This window comes from Babylonia areolata, chromosome 31 (assembly GCF_041734735.1).
Source record: "Babylonia areolata isolate BAREFJ2019XMU chromosome 31, ASM4173473v1, whole genome shotgun sequence".
Lineage (NCBI taxonomy): Eukaryota > Metazoa > Mollusca > Gastropoda > Neogastropoda > Buccinidae > Babylonia > Babylonia areolata.
Window position 1 is genome coordinate 17415108 of NC_134906.1, and position 18934 is coordinate 17434041.

Here is an 18934-nt window from a genome sequence, read left to right on the forward strand (position 1 = left end):
TACAAATGACCCAGACGAAAAGGAAAGTTACACGCCCTTCCCAAGTTTTATTGATTTACTTAATTAAAATTGAAATTTCTCTCCAGCACAAAATAAAGTGCAGAAACATTGACAGTTGTGATGGATATTTACTTTGTAACGGCCTGTTCGGAGTGACATTATTGTCTAAAACAAAATGAAATTCATCCCTAACAGTTTCCATTTTACATTCCTTGTAACATCTTTTTTTCCGCCACATCTTCTCTTCTTCCTGTTTCGATCTGGTTCACATAGTCCAACCTTGGTCCTCAGCCTTCCGGTCAGTGTGAACACGGGTAGATGAGGGGCGGTGAGCAACAAACCCGGAACCCCCCTCCCCCTCCCCACCCTCACCCCCACCCCCCAAATATCCGTTCATATACCTTCAACTTCACATTTCTTTCTCTTTTCATTCACACGGACCTGGCTGCTGTCATACAGTTAACGTATTTTCAAGTATTCAAATTGTTCTTTGTTTCATTTTAACTGACTGAGCGTCAGTTTGTTTTGCTTTGTGCAAATAGTACACGTATGTGGTTGATTCAGTGTATAATTCAGTAAATAAAGAGATAGTGGGTAATAACAAAGAGCATCTTACTTTAGACAATACATCGCAGGTGAGTGGTAAGCGCGCGCGCGCGTGTTTGCGTGTAATGCGCACACACAAATATTTTATTCAGTAACAGTGTAAGTTGAATGAAATGAGAAGGAAGGCGCAAAACTACTGACTGTAGCTGACATTGTTATCATTGTATCCACCAGCTTGCTAGTTTTTCGTTATCTTTGATATGACAAATGTAATTTGACATATAAAAACCTCTTGACTGCCTTAACCGTAGTATACACGGTCATAGCGACGTAACAAATTACCTCATCACAAGAAGGGAAATAACCCTGAAAGGCTGAAAATTGGATCCAGATTTGTGTATCTCTATTTTCTCAGTTTTTGGCTGATTGTTATGAATGCTGATTTATGATTTGAAACACCACTTTATACTTTTTTTTGTCCTGGCAGTCAATGGGTTTTAATGTCTAATGGACTAGCTGTTGATAGTCCATTTTATAGCTTTATTTGTTGAGTATTCTAAGTTGATAGATGTGGTAACAAGCATTGTTCTAGATGTAGTTACTGACATTTTTTGTACACAAAACGTTGAAAAGCTTACCTTTGAAATGGTGGACTGATATAATGTTATAATTACATTGCATTAGACAAAAAAGAAAGAAAAAAAGAGAGAACTGTACAAGAACTCATAAATATTTGTCTGGAATCTTTGCTCTTGAAACCATCCTCTGAATCTGTACAACATGTGCAAATACATCAACGACTCAATAAGGACAGCACCCTGGAATGAACACCTACCATGCAGATACGCTTTACTGCAGTCAGTCACACTTATGAAAGATGTTCTGATCCGTGATGGTATACACATATGAAAGCATATAGAACAATATACAGTTTTAACGACACTCTAGCCACCACTACCTCGAAAAAAGTTCACGCATTACTTCTTCATTGTCGATTTCATGAATGACAATTTTTGGCGTTTCACTGGCTGGCTCCAGAACTGTTTTCGGCGCCGAACTGTCAGGTGGTGGTTGACTGACTGGAATCAACGCCTCCCTCTGGCCGGCTGGACCAGGTGGGTTCTTGTTGACCTGGTCATCGTTCAGTGGCTGAAGATTTTTCATGAGCAACAGAAGGAACAGCGATAGTGCAGCAGCACCAACGGTAGAACCTGTTTGGAGTTGGACAAAACACGTTGAGTTAGTCTTGCTGTTCTTACCAATCAAACATTTTAATGGCTACAAATGCAGTCTACTGTTAATAATACCTTACAAAAACAGCCTTTTGCTGATGATCTAGCTATACATCAAGACACCGATGCACATCTCAAAAAAGAAAAAAAAGCAACATAAAAAGAAGCAACATAATTGTGTAGAATATGAGTAAAATCATAATGCAAAAGGTAAATACAAAATTCAAGAAAATAAATAAGACAGTAAAATTCTGACGACTGGAGCACATTTCTTGGATACCGGTCAAATAATTCCGCCAGCAGATTTGCACCTACATAACTAATACTTTCAGCTGGTATTGAATTCAGGTCACCAGTTCCTCAAGCTGCAGTAAAGGTGGGCCTGCAGCACAACATTGTCCATGGCAAGACACGCATTCCAACTCTCGCGTGCGCGTAACATGGCCGCCGCACTACCATTTCTTTGTTTTCCTTAAAAAGAAATTGGAAAATCTGATCACACCAGGACAGAGAGGCAAATTCTCACTAAGAATTTTTCTAAGAAAATAATCAGTAAATATAAGGGACCAGAAATGTCAAACTATTTGAAATGTTTGGTGCAGTCATTATGTTCAGTTTCATCTCACATTCTGACAGGTATAAGACAGATATCGGACAACGTATACCTATATCTATATCCTCAGTAATGCATTGTAATTCTATAGATTTGAAAACGACACAGTCTTTCTCCCAATTCACCGTTACACTCTTTCCTAATAATTCCTCCTTCAAACAATATCCCATCAACACTAAGCAAATGACTTTACCTGCGACAAAAAAAGCAAATACGGTAGTCACCAGTGGCATCATACAAAGCACCTGCAATCAAGAAGAACGTTTGTTTATTTATTTATTTTTTTATGGTTTTAAACGTATGTCTTAAACGTCGGTACTTACACTGTACAGCGCAATTTAGTATGTTATGCATGGAAAGCCGCTTTATGATTTATTATTATTATTATTATTATTATTATTCACTATTTTATGAAGGAGCCATAGTGGAAATAAAAAACGAAAGGGGACACACACACACACACACACACACATACACATGCGCGCGCACTCACGCATACACACACACACACACACACACACACACACACACACACACACACCTTAAACCACTCTCATGCACGCATGCATTCAATACCAAGTTTGCGCCCATTCATACACCCATCTATCCATACGCATAATAGTAATGATAGCAATAATAATGATAATAGATAATACTTATATCGCACAAACTCCCCATGTAATGGGCGTAACGGATGCGTTTGCATTGTTATTTGGTATTTCTTGTTTTAACTCACTCAGTACGGCCAGTCCTCTCTTCTCCTCTACACAGACCCCTCGGATGTCCAGTGGGTGTCTGAATGACCCAACCTTTAGCTTCCGTCGTCAGAATTATGGTATTCGGTAATGTTCAACTTTAGAATACTAAACTCAGGGGGGCTGTTTAGACGAAAAACAAAGGGTGTTTTAGGCTCACCTCGATGCGCTGAGTTGAATGGAACCCTCAGCTAAGCTCTAGGACCACTCCTTTCCCATGAAACTGCGACAAATACACAGTAAGCTGAGTACTCCTTCCCGTGATCAGCAGTCAAAATGGCGTGCAGGTGGTTGCTCTGGCTGTGATCGGCTGAGCTTACTGTGTATAAAATTGTCGCAGTTTCATGGGAAAGTAGTGGTCGTACAGCTTAGCTGAGGGTTCCATTCAACTTAGCGCATCGAGGTGAGCCTAAGACACCCTTTGTTTTTCGTCTAAACAGCCCCCCTGAGTTTAGTATTCTAAAGTTGAACATTACCTGGTATTCTTTGTCTACATTCACGTCTTCAGTATAAGAGCGTTCCGCTTGCAATATTTTGATGATGGTAATTGGGGTGAAACGCTGTTAACGTCGTCTCTTTCGCCGTCCGTATGGAGAGAGTTAAACATTCCGGGGTTTTAGTTGATTTTGACTTGAAGCAGTGGACCCTGTATTGTTTTGTATGTATAATTGATTTCCATTGGCTGAGGTTGAACGTCACTCTGTCTAATGACGTCATCTTGATTTTGACGTGACTTGTAGTTAACTGCTGAAAAAGATTGTGAGATGTTTTTGGAGATAAGAATGATCAGAGTTCATGACTTGTGGTTGTATATTATCCCGAAGAACTGTTAGTGTTTCCAATTCAGCTTTTATTCCGGATGAGAGCACCGGGGCTATGTTTGATATATAAAATATATATTAAATCAATCCACATAGAAAACTTTTTTTTTCAAGCAACTGGTCTGCGGAAACCCCCCAATATGTGGCAAAATAATCAGCATTGTTGATTGTGGCCACATAACAGAAGAAGAAGAAGAAGCAGAAGACTGATCTGAAGGGAAGTCTGGTGTTGCCCTCCTTATTGATGATTAAAGCAATCCGATGTGGATACGGGTGGTCCGACATGTGCCGTACGGTAGGCAATTATTAATTGGAATGATCAGTTAACCAAGAAGAAGCTGAATGAGTAAACCGACAGGTGATGAATTATGCCAATTTATGGTGAACCAGAGACTGTCATATTATTGTGAATTGTTATGAACCAGAGACTGTCGTGCTATTATGAATTATTATGAACCAGAGACTGTGGGAGTAGAGAATAATGAAATGTGATACATCTTGGAACAGAAATACAAATCGTTTTTTTTTGTTTTGTTTGTGTGTGTGTGTGTGTGTGTGTGTGTAGAATGGAACTATGAGATCCAAGACCAATTGAAGAGGATCCAGAATATTTTTCAAGAAGTGTGTTCTTCTTCTTCAAGACTGTACAGGGACGTGAAAGAGAGACTGTGGGACTGTGTGAAAGAGAGTGAAAATGTCAACTTGTATAAAATACTAAATTAACATATTGGATCAACCTTAGTGAGGATTTGTGATTGTTTCTTGTGAAACAGTTTCGATATATATGTCATTAATCTTTACTCTTCATTTTCTAGTGCCTTGGTCTATTGTTTTGTTTACGGAGTGTTTGTGGTGATTGGATGTAAGATTGTGTGTGAAAAAGGGAGAGAATAACGTAGAACACGCACAAAAATATACACACACACATAACTTTCAGTGTCTGCCTATGTTTCAAACTACAACATAAACACTGTCCGTAACGATGGGCTCTAAGCGTCTTACATGAAACAGCACATGTGCAATAGTGCGTAATATCATACATCTGCACAAGAACAAAATCAACACATATATGTGTATCTATACACCACAACACTACAAATTGCAAGTATGAAAAATCATACACAAACGCATACACGCACACACACACTTGCACGCACGCACGCACATACACGTACACACACACACACACATACACACACACACACACACACACACGCACACACACACACACACACAAGGGTGCGCCAGTTGCTCATTCGTTTTTCGATTTGATTTGTTGATGAACATTTGTCCCTTAAAATGCTATAACTATCTTACTGGTTATTTTCCTTTTTATGATGATTGAAACGTACACACACGCGCGCGCACATGCGCGCTAACACACGCACGCACACTTACATGCGCGCACGCACACACACATGCCCGCACGCACACACACATGCGCGCGCGCACACGCACACACACACGTTTCAAATTTTAATTTTCATTTCACTCTTATTGGAGTATGAAGGATTACTACAAAATAATGTTTCCATGATCAAAAGAAACATTTCCAAACACATAACAATGTCACATTTAAGTTTGGAAAACACAAATGTCTTTTAACTCCAATTACACTGGGCAACATTCGCAAATCTAACCATCTTACTTACAGCTAAAATGACTTTTTTGACTCCTTTGAGCATATTACAAAAATTAAAAACCGATTTTGGAGACAAATATTTCTTAGGAACATATCTGTTTCGCAGCTGATCATAATAGGGACATTCCATTATAAAATGGAACTCATCCCCAATCACAGACATGTTACAAACCTTACAAAGCCGTAACTCTAGTGGTATTCCTTTGTGTCTCCCTGTTTATATTTTCAGCTTATGATTACTTCTTTGAAATTTGAAGAAGCTGATAACGTAATTATCACACACACGCACAAAAAAACAACAAAAAACACACACACACACGCACGCACGCACGTACGCACGCACGCACGCACGCACGCACACACACACACACACACACAGAGTTGTTTCACTCTATCTCAGAATGTAATTTTATCTTACCGAAACGTTTTTCTTTTTACATAATAACTGATGTGTTTCGGGTGATCAGGGAAGGATGTGTCAGTTATTCGTTTTTCTCAGAATATTTTGTTTTGGATTAAGCAGACAGTAAAGTATTTTGAATTGAACTAAATTGAATTGAAAAGACAAAAATACCCTACACACGCACACACTCGCACACACACGCTCGCTCGCACACACACACGCCCGCGCATACACAAAGATCCACCCACAGACACACACCACATGATGACTTCAGTAGAGGGCAAAGTGAGGTGGGCAGGAGGAGGAAGAATGCAGACAATTAGCTATGCTTCATCACACCCCAAGGCCTGTTTGAACATATGGGTTTTCAAGTTTGTTTTGAAAGAGGCCAGCGTAAGTGATGGAGATCCAGAGGAAGAGAATTCCAGACAGAAGGAGCTTGATACTTAAAGGCCCTCTAGCCAAATGTCACTGAAGAGGTTTTGGGGACTCGAAAGAGCTTTTCAGCAGTAGACCCGAGAGAACTGGAAGGAGTGGAAGTTTAAAGGACAGTAGATACGTAAGAAGGGAGAGATCCTGCAAAATGGCGTTAAGTGGCAATTTTTTTAATATTATTATTGAATTCTGTACTGGATGGGTAACCAGTGAACAGTGGGGTAACGTGATCCTTTTTTTTTAATTTTTTTTTAATGAAAATGATTCGTGCAGCATTGTTTAAAATCATCTGAAGGCAGACCAGCAAGTAGTCAATGCGATTTAGGATCAAGGAACAAACAAGCTGAGTGGTTGCTTCAATAGTTAGATACGGTCGAATGGTACGGATTTTCCTAAGCTGGAAGTTTGCAGTTTGTGTGAATTTACTGACATGGTCGTGCATGGACAGAGCTGAATAAAAAAAAGCGCACCTAGGTTTCTGACAGAATTTTAAAAGTTGATATCAGCATTGCAGACAGTCAAGGTATGGTGCGCTTTGAACCTATAAGTATGGCTTCTGTCTTGACGCCATTAAGTTTAAGCTTGTTTGTCAGCATTCACTCCTTCGAAGCAACAATGTACATCTCTATTGGTTTTTGCGGAGGATGGCAAAAGAATTTGGGGAAGAAGCTTTAGTAAGTTGGCTGTCATTTGCAAACTTGTGAAAATCAAATTGATGTTGTCTGATGATGTCGGACAGTGGTTGAGTGTACAGACTCAATAATATCGGACCAAGAACTGAGGCTTGGGGAACACCATATCGAACAGGAAGAGGTCTGGATTCAAAATGAGAACTGGAAATGAACGCCCTTTGAGTGCGATTGGAGAGGTAAGATTTAAACCAATCAAGAGCTGTGCCAGAGATTCCAAATGAATGGTGAAGACGGTTGAGAAGAAGGCTGCAGAGAGATCGAGCAGACGCAGAACTGAGACATCTTTGCTGTCTGTGCAGGACAATAATGTGTTGGATATGTGTAAGAGGGCTGTCTCTGTACTGTGATATGTCTGTATGCAGACTGAAACATCTCAAGGAGGTCAGTGGATGACAAATGACTGAGGAGTTGACGAAGAACGACTCTTTCAAGATATTGTCACAGAAAGGGTAACTTTGAAATAGGTCTGTATTTGTTTTAGATTTCTTTGTCAAGACCAGGTTTTTTGAGTAGGGGTGTGACTGAGGCATGTTTAAAATATTCAGTAAAAGAACCTGTACACAAATAAATGTTTACAATCTTTGTGATGACTGGAAAAATACCATATGAGCACAGTTTGAACAGATCGGCAGGCAGAGGATCCAGACCACAGCGTCTAAGTGGGTACTGATCAAGCAACTCACGGATTGTGTTCTCAGAGACTCGTTCAAAAGCAGTCAAGGGGACACCATTGAAGGTATCCCAACAAGAATAACAACCCAAAACAAAACAAAAAAACAACAACAAAAAAACAACAACACAAATTATATATTTACAAAATAGCTTGTAAGGAGCAGACTATGCAATTATGTGAAGAAAGGAAGTTAGGTCAGACTCTATATCTATCTATGTTTGCATCACTATCTATCTGTTTGTCTTCCTGACTGTCTGTTTGTCTATCTTATCTCATTTCTTCCTCCAATTCAATTCAGTCCAATCCGCTTGTCCAAGTGTCTATCTATCTATCTATCTATCTACGAATCTGCTTCTCTATTTTTCACATGTCCGACTGCCTTTCTTGTTTCTGTTTATTCATACATCTAGACTATATCTATATGGGGTTATTTAACTGCCCATGAAAACGGCTGTAAAGGGGTCACCTGCAATGGGCGGAGCCAGGACAGAGCCCAGTCCACTGGTCAGCATGACAACCCCAAAAGCCACAGAGAGGTCCCTCAGGCCAACGTGTCGGATCAGTATGGACGCCAGCAGCGAAAAGGACGGTCCGTAGGTCAGACCTGATCACAGTCATTCTGGCATCACATCACAGCTGTGTTAAATACGGCCTGTAGCACAAGAACATTGCGTTCCTGAAAAGAAACCTACGATGGCACCACTACTGAAACAGCGATAAGCTTATTATATACATATTACTTAATCATTAACTGATTCGTCTAATATCACACACCATAAAAGGCGTTCAGTACTGCTGGTACTAAATTATGTCTTAATCTCTACTATGATATGTAAACCCTACATCATTACGTAACTAAAAAAAAAAAAAAGAAAAAGAAAAATGAAACACCCATTATGTTATTTGCTTCTGCTGGGAAATGAGTGAAGCTACACAAATATATCATGGTCATGATCAATAGCCTATGATTAAGTCAGTGAATTCCTTTTTGAAATTTGAATTGGACAGAGACAGGAAAATGAAAAATGAATAGAGAATAAAACAAAAGAACACATACACGCATCATTTATATAGTAGCCACACCCCTGTAAAATGACCAGTTATTCGATGAAGAAAGGTGATTACCAAGAAAATGTAGGAAAAAAACGTACATTCATTCATCAAAGAACTGATTTCAAGGCCACTAAGCTCCTGCAAAATTATTCAGTGTCCTGCAAAACCAAAATCAAGCCAAAGAAAACACACTGCTTTAGAGTCGTGGTCCATCTGACAAAGCGCCAAACGGGAGAAGCTTGGGTCCCTGTCTGATTCACGCACAGAATTTTAAACTAGACCTCTAATAGTGGTCTGGATTCCAGTCTTACGGGTGAGAGACATTAAACTAAGGCCCAACGTGCAGCTTGGTTTCAGCGCCAGGAGCATAACCATGGAAACAATAAAGTGACACCAGGAAAGGTTTCTAGAATGAAAAGAACAACAAACAAAACTGATACCTTTTTGATCTATGAGCCATGCCAATCAACGATTGTAAAAGGTGATCGTAAGGCGTTTTGAACAGCGGTGTCTGTTCACATTTCACATACTTGACTTGAAGAACTGAATGAGAGTCACATCATGTATGCATCTGTTTTCACATCTCGTTCACCAGCAGATTTATACCGCGAATCAAGGAAAGGTTTCTCAACAATTTTCGGGTACTGCGAGAAGGATTGTCTATCAAGAAAAAACTCGGATTTTACAGATCTTTACAAACGAAACAAGAAGATCGGTATCAAAACATATATTCAGCATGTGAAACACACAGCTTCAAAATAAAATGGTTGCCATACTTACCTTTGATTAGAAATGACATATAAAAATAATATTTCTAAACATGTATGGAAGCAAAATACAACTAAGGTAGATGTTGGAAAAAGTGTGCAAGTTGAGATACATATATAAATATATTATATACTTTGAGTGATATGGATATCTATTATTATATTTGATGACTTATTCAAATGACTTATACAGCCATTCACAATGGTTGTGCTTACAATATTATACATCTGTGTCACTTATATTCTGTTTTTTATTTTTGTTTCTCTTTTTCTGTCCTTTTTTCACTTTGTCTTTTCTCCTTTTCCAGTATATATATTTATGTAGTTTTTTCAATTGTCTATGTGTTATAAAAATAGAAATGAAAAAGAGTACATATTCTGTAAGGTTTATACACAGGCCAGACTCACCGAGAAACAACTTGAAGACTAATAGTGAAGAGAAAGACACTCCACACACTGGCAGAAGCAGCAACACACAGGCATACGCCATCTGCATACAGAAGAGTGCTTTTATCAGGTGGTTTAAGATACGGTTGAAGACAAAGCCCCCTAGTGTTCGACTGGCGATTACAGCCACGCCGTACACGATGTAGAGGGGAGGTATCTCCGAGAGGGTCAGCCCCACACTCTGGGCATAGGCAGGGAAGAGAATGATGGTGATGGAGAAGCCAGCCACCAGCAGCAGCTGGTTGAGGTACAGCACCCACAGCAGTCTGCTGCACAGCACGTGCTTCAGGCGTTGTCTGGAACCCACCACAGAGCAACAGAGGTTGATTCCTATTTTCTGTTTCATTTCCAGAGCCAAACCGTTATCACTACTCTAAACCCCGCAATGATCGTTGCTGAGACGACCACTGTCATTGATCTCAGGACCTTGGATACTTGAAGAAGTGTTTGTTCTAATGAAGTTGATGTTAAGTCACATGGTAGCAACGCTCAGTTCAACACACATACACCCACGCATCCCCCCCCCCCTTTCTCTCTCTCTCTCTTGATATATACATATATATATATATATATATATATATATATATATATATATATATATATATATATATATCGAGAGAGAGAGAGAGAGAGAACTGGATGCTACTTCAAAGACTGCAGTGCCACCGCCAAGCCTGATTAGTTATAAAAACAAGTCCTGGATCCCTATCAGTTTTGGGATCATTACGAAAGGCATTCTCTTCCATTTTATCCGCATTGCATGACCTACCAACCACCAAGCCCAGAACTGACCTGATGTTTGCTGACTTGACGTCCTCCATGCTCAACGCTACGGACCAGTGACTCAGCATCATGCTGCCAAACTCAGTCATCCCCAGCACTGACCGTGACTCCACCATGACCCCCACCTCTGACCTCTGCCCTCCCTTCCGGACAGCATTGTCCACTCGTGTGGGGCTGGGTGTGCAGCAGGTAGAAGTGAGGCTTGTGTCGTGAGGAAAGAACAAAGAGGCCAACACGCAGATCTGAAAACACACAGTCACAGCACGACGTGGACACTCACCAAACTAGACCCGCTGTACAGACCAGCAGAGATGATGATGTTGTGCTGGACATTTGATCTCCATATTTCCCCTCAAGGTTTGCAATGTCGCACGGACAAAACTAGTGGCGATGAGGTAGGATGAAAAACAGAATGCTTACACCAAGATTAGAAACTCATTAGAACGAAGCCGACTTTAAGCACACACACAATATATAAACGTAACAGCAAAAAGGCAAACATAATGTCAATCACAAAATGAATATTCACTTACATTTTCTTATGGATGGAGCTTTGTCGATCTTAAGATATCAAACGAAGGGCATTTTCAAAGTGTGCTAATGATTTAGTTCAGAAAATCATGTTTGCTGTGCACAGTTGCCATGTGTTTTCATTTTGAATACATGAAGAACATTCTAATCAATAGACATATAGCTATTTGCTGTAAAGTTCCATGCCTTAGAGAACAAATAAAAAACGCACAACCAAAAATGCATTTTCGAAATATTCTTTAAAGACATGTACGCTGACACATTTTTGTTGAAATAGCTATCAAAATAATGGTGATGAAAGGAATTTGAACACACAAACAGAGATGCATGAAATGAATAGGTTACGACAGGTAAGAAAAAACATTTCACGATAAAAGAAAGTGAACTCCAACCTGTGCCATGACACAGCCAAAGTAGGCCATGGCGAATCGCCAGCCGTAGTATTCTATCATCCAGCCCACGAGGTAAGGTGCTCCAAGGGTCCCCACACCAGGAGCTCCCAAAGAGATCCCACTGACCACTGTGCGGAACTTCTGGAAGTAGGTGCTGACCACTGTCACAGCAGGTGTGTAACACAGACCAGTCCCCACCCCTGGACAGCACAGGTAGAGGCAGGGTGGTCAGTCTGCTGTACGTTGACATCTTCAAGGCTGGAACACTTTTCTATGTTTCAATGAACAGCAACAATGATAACCGACTCAGCTGTTTTTAAATCTTTTTACAGATTGTTCTCCATTGAATAACCAGCAAAGCCCCATTTTGTTTATATGGTTATATATCAAGTGAAATTATATAATAAAATAAACGGCCTTTTCTTTCTAAATAGATCCCTATCACGATGGCGGGTCACAAGCAGTAGCAAGTGTTTCTGGACAACAAAAACAACAACAATAACATTGATAATAATAATAATAATAATAATAATAATAATAATAATAGAAATGGATACTTATATAACACACTATCCAGAAATCTGCTCTAGGTGCTTTACACAACACTTTTGTTCACAAAAAAACCCCACATTACATCGGTGTTACATACACACACCAAAATGTGACTAACAAACTAACAATGCAATTTAGCAAAACACAGAAAGTAATCTATTTGTGTTTGCGTACAGGACTATGCAAGATTTTCAGTTCCAAAGTGACCGAAGAAAACCCCACCAGTGCTTCCTTCACTGTTCACATCCACAACCAGTCAGAGAAAAGCGAACAGATAACGGCTGAGTTGATGGTAATATTGTATATCAGAGAACATGGGTATATATATTCTATGAATGGAATAGAGCTTGTGATATCTGATGAATGGCATACTTATCTCACTTCGGTTTTGATAGATAGGCAGCACGTGGTGTCAGGGTGTAGTTACCACAGACTATTCCATAGAAGAAGAGCAGAGAGAGGAGGTGCCTGCAGAAGCTGGCGGCCATCAGTCCCACACAGACCATGGCGGCCCCAGTCATGACGGCCAGGCGGGGAGTCACCAGGTCGCTGAGGATCCCTGCCACAGGGCCTACAGCCACACACCTCACCATCAACATGACACAGGGCCTGTAGCCACACACCTCACCATCAACATGACACATGGCCTACAGCCACACACCTCACCATCAACATGACACAGGGCCTGTAGCCACACACCTCACCATCAACATGCCACATGGCCTACAGCCACACACCTCACCATCAACATGACACAGGGCCTGTAGCCACACACCTCACCATCAACATGACACAGGGCCTGTAGCCACACACCTCACCATCAACATGACACAGGGCAGCCACACACCTCATCATCAACATGACACAGGGCCCACAGCCACACACCTCACCATCAACATGACACAGGGCCTGTAGCCACACACCTCACCATCAACATGACACAGGGCCTGTAGCCACACACCTCACCATCAACATGACACAGGGCCTACAGCCACACACCTCACCATCAACATGACACAGGGCCTGTAGCCACACACCTCACCATCAACATGACACAGGGCAGCCACACACCTCACCATCAACATGACACAGGGCCTACAGCCACACACCTCACCATCAACATGACACAGGGCCTACAGCCACACACCTCACCATCAACATGACACAGGGCCTGTAGCCACACACCTCACCATCAACATGACACATGGCCTACAGCCACACACCTCACCATCAACATGACACAGGGCCTGTAGCCACACACCTCACCATCAACATGACACATGGCCTACAGCCACACACCTCACCATCAACATGACACAGGGCCTGTAGCCACACACCTCACCATCAACATGACACAGGGCCTGTAGCCACACACCTCACCATCAACATGACACAGGGCCTACAGCCACACACCTCACCATCAACATGACACAGGGCAGCCACACACCTCACCATCAACATGACACAGGGCCTACAGCCACACACCTCACCATCAACGTGACACAGGGCCTACAGCCACACACCTCACCATCAACATGACACAGGGCCTACAGCCACACACCTCACTATCAACATGACACAGGGCCTACAGCCACACACCTCACCATCAACGTGACACAGCACAGTACCGCTGGCACTAAAAATGCTGAGGAGGGCGCTTATTTTTTGTTTTAAGAAAAATAGTACAAAACATTAATACATTTGAACATCAGCCAGTTACTGTAGAATTTACAGATCTAGGGAATAGGATAGATTGAAATGTTACTAGAAAACAACAAAACACAAGTATCAAGATGCTGGAGTAGAACGTGTTCTGCTGTACCTGTGTTGTTAAACTTGATACTGCTGGAGTAGAACGTGTTCTGCTGTACCTGTGTTGTTAAACAAACAGAAACAAAAACAAAACAAAACAAAACAAACAACAACAACAACAAAAAACAAACAGACACAAAACAACAACAAAAAAACAAAACAAAACAAAAGCAAACAAACAAACAAAAAAACCCAGGAACCACCACTCCCCTTGTCAATACACCCTTACCTGTAATGACAACAAAATGTCAAAGTGTCCAGTGTCTCTCCCTCCGTCCTTCCCTCAATCCATCTCTCCTCTCTCCCCATCCATATTCACATCCTTCTTTCTCGTTCTCTCTCTCGCATGACAGTAACAGACCTCAAAGACAGTTCATAAAAAGAGAGAGCGCTGCACCTACCTAACAAATACATACTGCTGAGAGTGATTGAGCAAATCAGGGCCACCAGACCTTGACTGCCGTGAAAACTGTCCAGAAGTTCCACCTGTGGGTCACATTGCAAACGTGACAGCATCACTTCATTACTGCAAACAGGACTTCATCAATGCACGACAATAAGATGGTCAACCAATCCGTAATACAGATGGATACTGAACAAAGTCAACATTTTCCACAATATTTCAGACGATGTCTATCTATCTGTCTGTCTATCTATCTATCTATCTATAGTTCCTTGTGGACTTCCGGCGCTAAAATTGTGGCAGACGAACCCTGGTGTGGTAATGTGTGGGGCACCCTGAATGAGTGGCATGTTAATGCCATTGAAACGGTGCATGTGATGGGGCAGAAAAAACGATTCTTGGTTTTATGCATGACTCATCCAACCAATACCCCCTACCCGCATCCCAGTTACAGGCCTCTAGTTTCGGGAGAAGGCCTGACACACGATTTAAACAAACGTCTTATAAATCTACTGTGTGGTTTCTAGTCGGTTTCATTTTCGGCAGCAGCAATAGTTTTGTATTGATATCTCAAAGACATGAAAATCCTTGTTTCAGCGAACATGTAATGAAGTCCTCTTGATGATTCAGCAGCAGTGAACCAGGTTTATATTTAACCAGGGAATAAAAAAAATTGATATCATGTCGGTTAATGCCTCTTTTCATCATAAAGATGAACATGTTTTTCTTATACATACACGATTTCTCACAAATATCGACAACACTGTTGATCCAATCGCTGTTTTCTGGTGGAGGTGGATTCACTCACTCACTCACTCACACACACACACACACACACACACACACACACACACACACACACACACACACACACACACACACACACACACACACACACACACACACATATATATATATATATATATATATATACATACATACATACATACATACATGGAAACTAGCACTGCGAACACCACATTACCACATACATTTTATCAAAGAGAGGGAGGTTGGAAATCCCGATTCGTTTTCTTGTCGGAAGCACCACATCGTAAATAAGAGTATGATGTTATACAGATGAAAAGAAAATTGTCATCGTTCTCCCCCTCCTCTTCATGCCGCATTCCCTGTCTTCACGACCCTCTTGGGTCCCGGCTCTCACCTGGAAAATGCCGATGGAAGTGACGAAGGCCCCCAGCAGGGCCAGGATGATGCTGGATGACGTCAGCACCACCCACGCCCAGCCCCTGTCCACGTCACGCTGCATGATCTCACTCATGACGTCCCAGTCGAAGAAGAACTGAAACACCGAGTGTTCACAAGAGACAAAAGGAGATTTGTATATGAACACGATGCAGGTTCCACACAGACACGCTCACACACCCCACCCCCTCTCCCCTCCCCTTCCCACACACATAATCCAATAAAATATGCCGAAAGCTGAACGACTGGAACAAAGTTGAAGGTCATGCAACGTTTGCCCCTGCAGCCGGACAAGCAGCAGGTTTAGGAAATAGAAAAAACCCGTCGACAAGATATCGGCTTTTACAAGTCACTTTTTTCCGCGGCATTTTGTTTGTTCCGTGGCCTCGATCGGAATATGATAAATCAAACCACTGTCATGGACAGTGCCCAGCGCGACCAGGCTCGCGCAACAGTCGTGACCCTTCATTTGCATATGACCTCAAGCACAGCATAGCTGATCTTTACGATACCCAGCCGGGCTTGTTGATGAACTAAACCTGTGCCCATGCTTGTTCAGTCATGGTTCATTAACGACATTACTTGGAAATTCATCCACGAGACCGAGCGTGCGCGCGCGCGCGTGTGTGTGTGTGTGTGCGAGAGAGAGAGAGAGAGAGAGAGAGAGAGACAGAGACAGAGACAGAGACAGAGAGACAGAGAGAGACAGAGACAGAGACCAAGACAGAGACAGAGACAGATGGAAGAAAATTCCAGAAACACACACAAAGAGAGGGGGAGAGTAAGAGACAGAGGGGGACAGAGACCGAGAGAGAGATAGAGACAGACACACAGACACAGACACAGACAGACACACACAGACACACAGACACAGACACAGACACAGACACACACACACACACACACACACACACATCCTTTGACATGGATTATACAGATTTATCCAAGAACCAGTCACCATTTTTGTTAAAACCTGAAGTGCTCTCCCATATAGAAAATCAATATTCTAATTATCTAAAAATATACACAGACGGATCTGTTCTAGAAGATGGTAATTCAGGAGCGGCTTTTGTAATTCCTTCATTTAGATTAGAAAAATTATACTATATTGGTAGACAATATTCCATTTTCACAGCTGAACTTATAGCCATACTTATGGCCTTAAATTATATTTCAGACATTCCGAAAACTGTCAGTGAAATTCTATTATGTGTAGACTCGAAGTCAGTATTAAAAGCTATAGAATCTCCAAATTCAAAGAAGCGAATAGAGATGACAATGGAAATAAAACATATTATTCACCAACTGACAAAACAGGGCATTAAATTAACTTTCTGTTGGGTACCTTCGCACTGTGGAATATCTTCAAATGAGTGGGTAGACCAAGCAGCTAGAAGAGCAGCACGTAATTTCGAAGGCGCAATACAACTTGACATCCAGTTAGATCTACATGAATACATTAGTTGTATAGAAAATGTCTCTAGAAATCGATTTAAGAAATTACTTATAGATTCAAATAATCAATATTACCAATGTTGTGTAAACACAAAGAATGCAGCTAATCCCAAACATTTTCTAAATTTGACACCAGCAGCACATTCAAGACAAATTACAAGCCTAATGTATAGAATTCGTTTAAATGCCTTTCGTACAAAATTTTCTAAAAATATAAAATGTATATGCGGTAAGCAAATAACTGTAAGTCATCTACTCATTCATTGTCCGAGCATAAGACCGTTAATTCCTAAAGATGTAGTTGATGACTTTTCTTCCAATATTTCATTAGCCACTGAAAAGATTTTGAATGATTATTCATTGCTTAGAATGTTTTCGGAAATTTTAAACTCCAGTCCAGTTGGTATCCTCCTTTGATGTGTTATAATTAATGTTGTTATTTATATTTACATTGTTATAGGTTAATACTTGTTGATATGCATATACATATTCTCCTTCCCATGACACCTCATTCAATACACACCACAATCTCTTTAGACCTTTTTCTTATAATATACTTTTCCTCTGTTACATAACATGATTTTTTTTTTTTTTTTTTTTTTTTTTTTAACACTAATATTCACATGCATTCCCTTTCCTTTATCCACTTCTTTACTCCTTTCCGTCTAAAAACACTTATAGTGAATAGACGTTAAACTGAAGATAAAACACACACACACACACATCAAAATGACAACCAGGCACGTACGTGTCCAGACAAGAACCACGTGTTTACAGAATCCGAAATACAGAACACAACCACAGCGCTTGACTCATGCTGTCAAGGTGGCCAGTTGTGTGTCAAAGGAAAATCTTTGATACTGCAAATCGTTGTCCTATCCCTCCTCCTTCTTGAACATAAAAAAAAGATAAAGGAGGATTTCACATCGTTGGGTCAAGGCGGGATGCCTATCTGTATGTATGTACTTGTGAACACAATGTGATTTGGTTTCGTGTCTTCACCTAAAATCTCCAGACACATAATTCTTAATGTACTGTTAAAAAAAATACAGCTTACCGGTAAATGGAAATATGGGTGGTTTCAAAGTTACGTCTTGGTACAAGTGGAATATACGATGGGTTGGCCTATCACATTTACAGTATCTTTTTGTCAGCATCAATGGAGTTTTGTCCGAAAATGTAGTTTAGGGGAAAATGATGGGACCGAAACTCAATATTTTTGTCCAGCTGAATTCTTCCAGGCGCCGTGACTAGGATTTGAACCCGAGACCGTCAGATTGAAAAGTCCAACGCTTTAACCACTCGTCTGTTGCGCCCGTCAAGGTATTATGGATACGCCCTTGGACAACAGTCTCTGACAAGTTTCCTTGACATCTTTTTTATTGACAGGGAGGAGGTGGGTGGAGAGGACGGGGGCAGTGGGTTCCCTATGTTTGATGTGACACTGCAGTGAATCAACTTTCACAGAGGTGTTGGATCGAATAGGCCTGGCACATTTCTACATAGCAACAAAAGTGTCGAAATGCTAGATAACACCTACAGTGGGTGTCACTGTTGACATCGTCCTGTCACAGTTGCCGAACCGGATCATTCATGTTGTCACAGGTACACTCATGACTACAGAAACTGACGGTGTTTTGCTGAAAAACAAATCTCAGATGACATCTCAGACCTGACAAATTCAATAGTCTCATGTTCATTTTCCTGGTCAGATCGCATAT

General features: G+C 41.1%; 1 protein-coding gene across 1 annotated transcript; it reads right to left on the reverse strand.

The window, feature by feature from the left end:
- Window positions 1-1567: 1567 nt before the first annotated feature.
- On the reverse strand, window positions 1568-18804 carry LOC143276034 (monocarboxylate transporter 13-like). The gene is made up of 10 exons (XM_076580421.1): window positions 18754-18804; window positions 15718-15855; window positions 14566-14635; window positions 12765-12908; window positions 11786-11946; window positions 10872-11104; window positions 10041-10375; window positions 8279-8416; window positions 2585-2636; window positions 1568-1757 (listed from the first exon to the last, which is right to left on the reverse strand). Exons 1-10 carry the CDS (start codon window positions 18802-18804, stop codon window positions 1682-1684), a joined length of 1398 nt encoding a protein of 465 aa, XP_076436536.1. The 3' UTR covers window positions 1568-1681.
- Window positions 18805-18934: the final 130 nt, after the last annotated feature.

What these genes read in the sequence shown, in the direction of transcription:
- LOC143276034 (XM_076580421.1), bottom strand. Translation starts at nt 18,804, where the DNA reads ATGATCCGGTTCGGCAACTGTGACAGGACGATGTCAACAGTGACACCC. An exon ending in AGTCTTCAAGTTGTTTCTCG is followed by an intron (nt 8,417 to 10,040) that starts GTGAGTCTGGCC and finishes GACTGTGATCAG; the next exon opens with GTCTGACCTACGGACCGTCC. An exon ending in CCTGGCTCCGCCCATTGCAG is followed by an intron (nt 2,637 to 8,278) that starts GTGACCCCTTTA and finishes TCTTGATTGCAG; the next exon opens with GTGCTTTGTATGATGCCACT.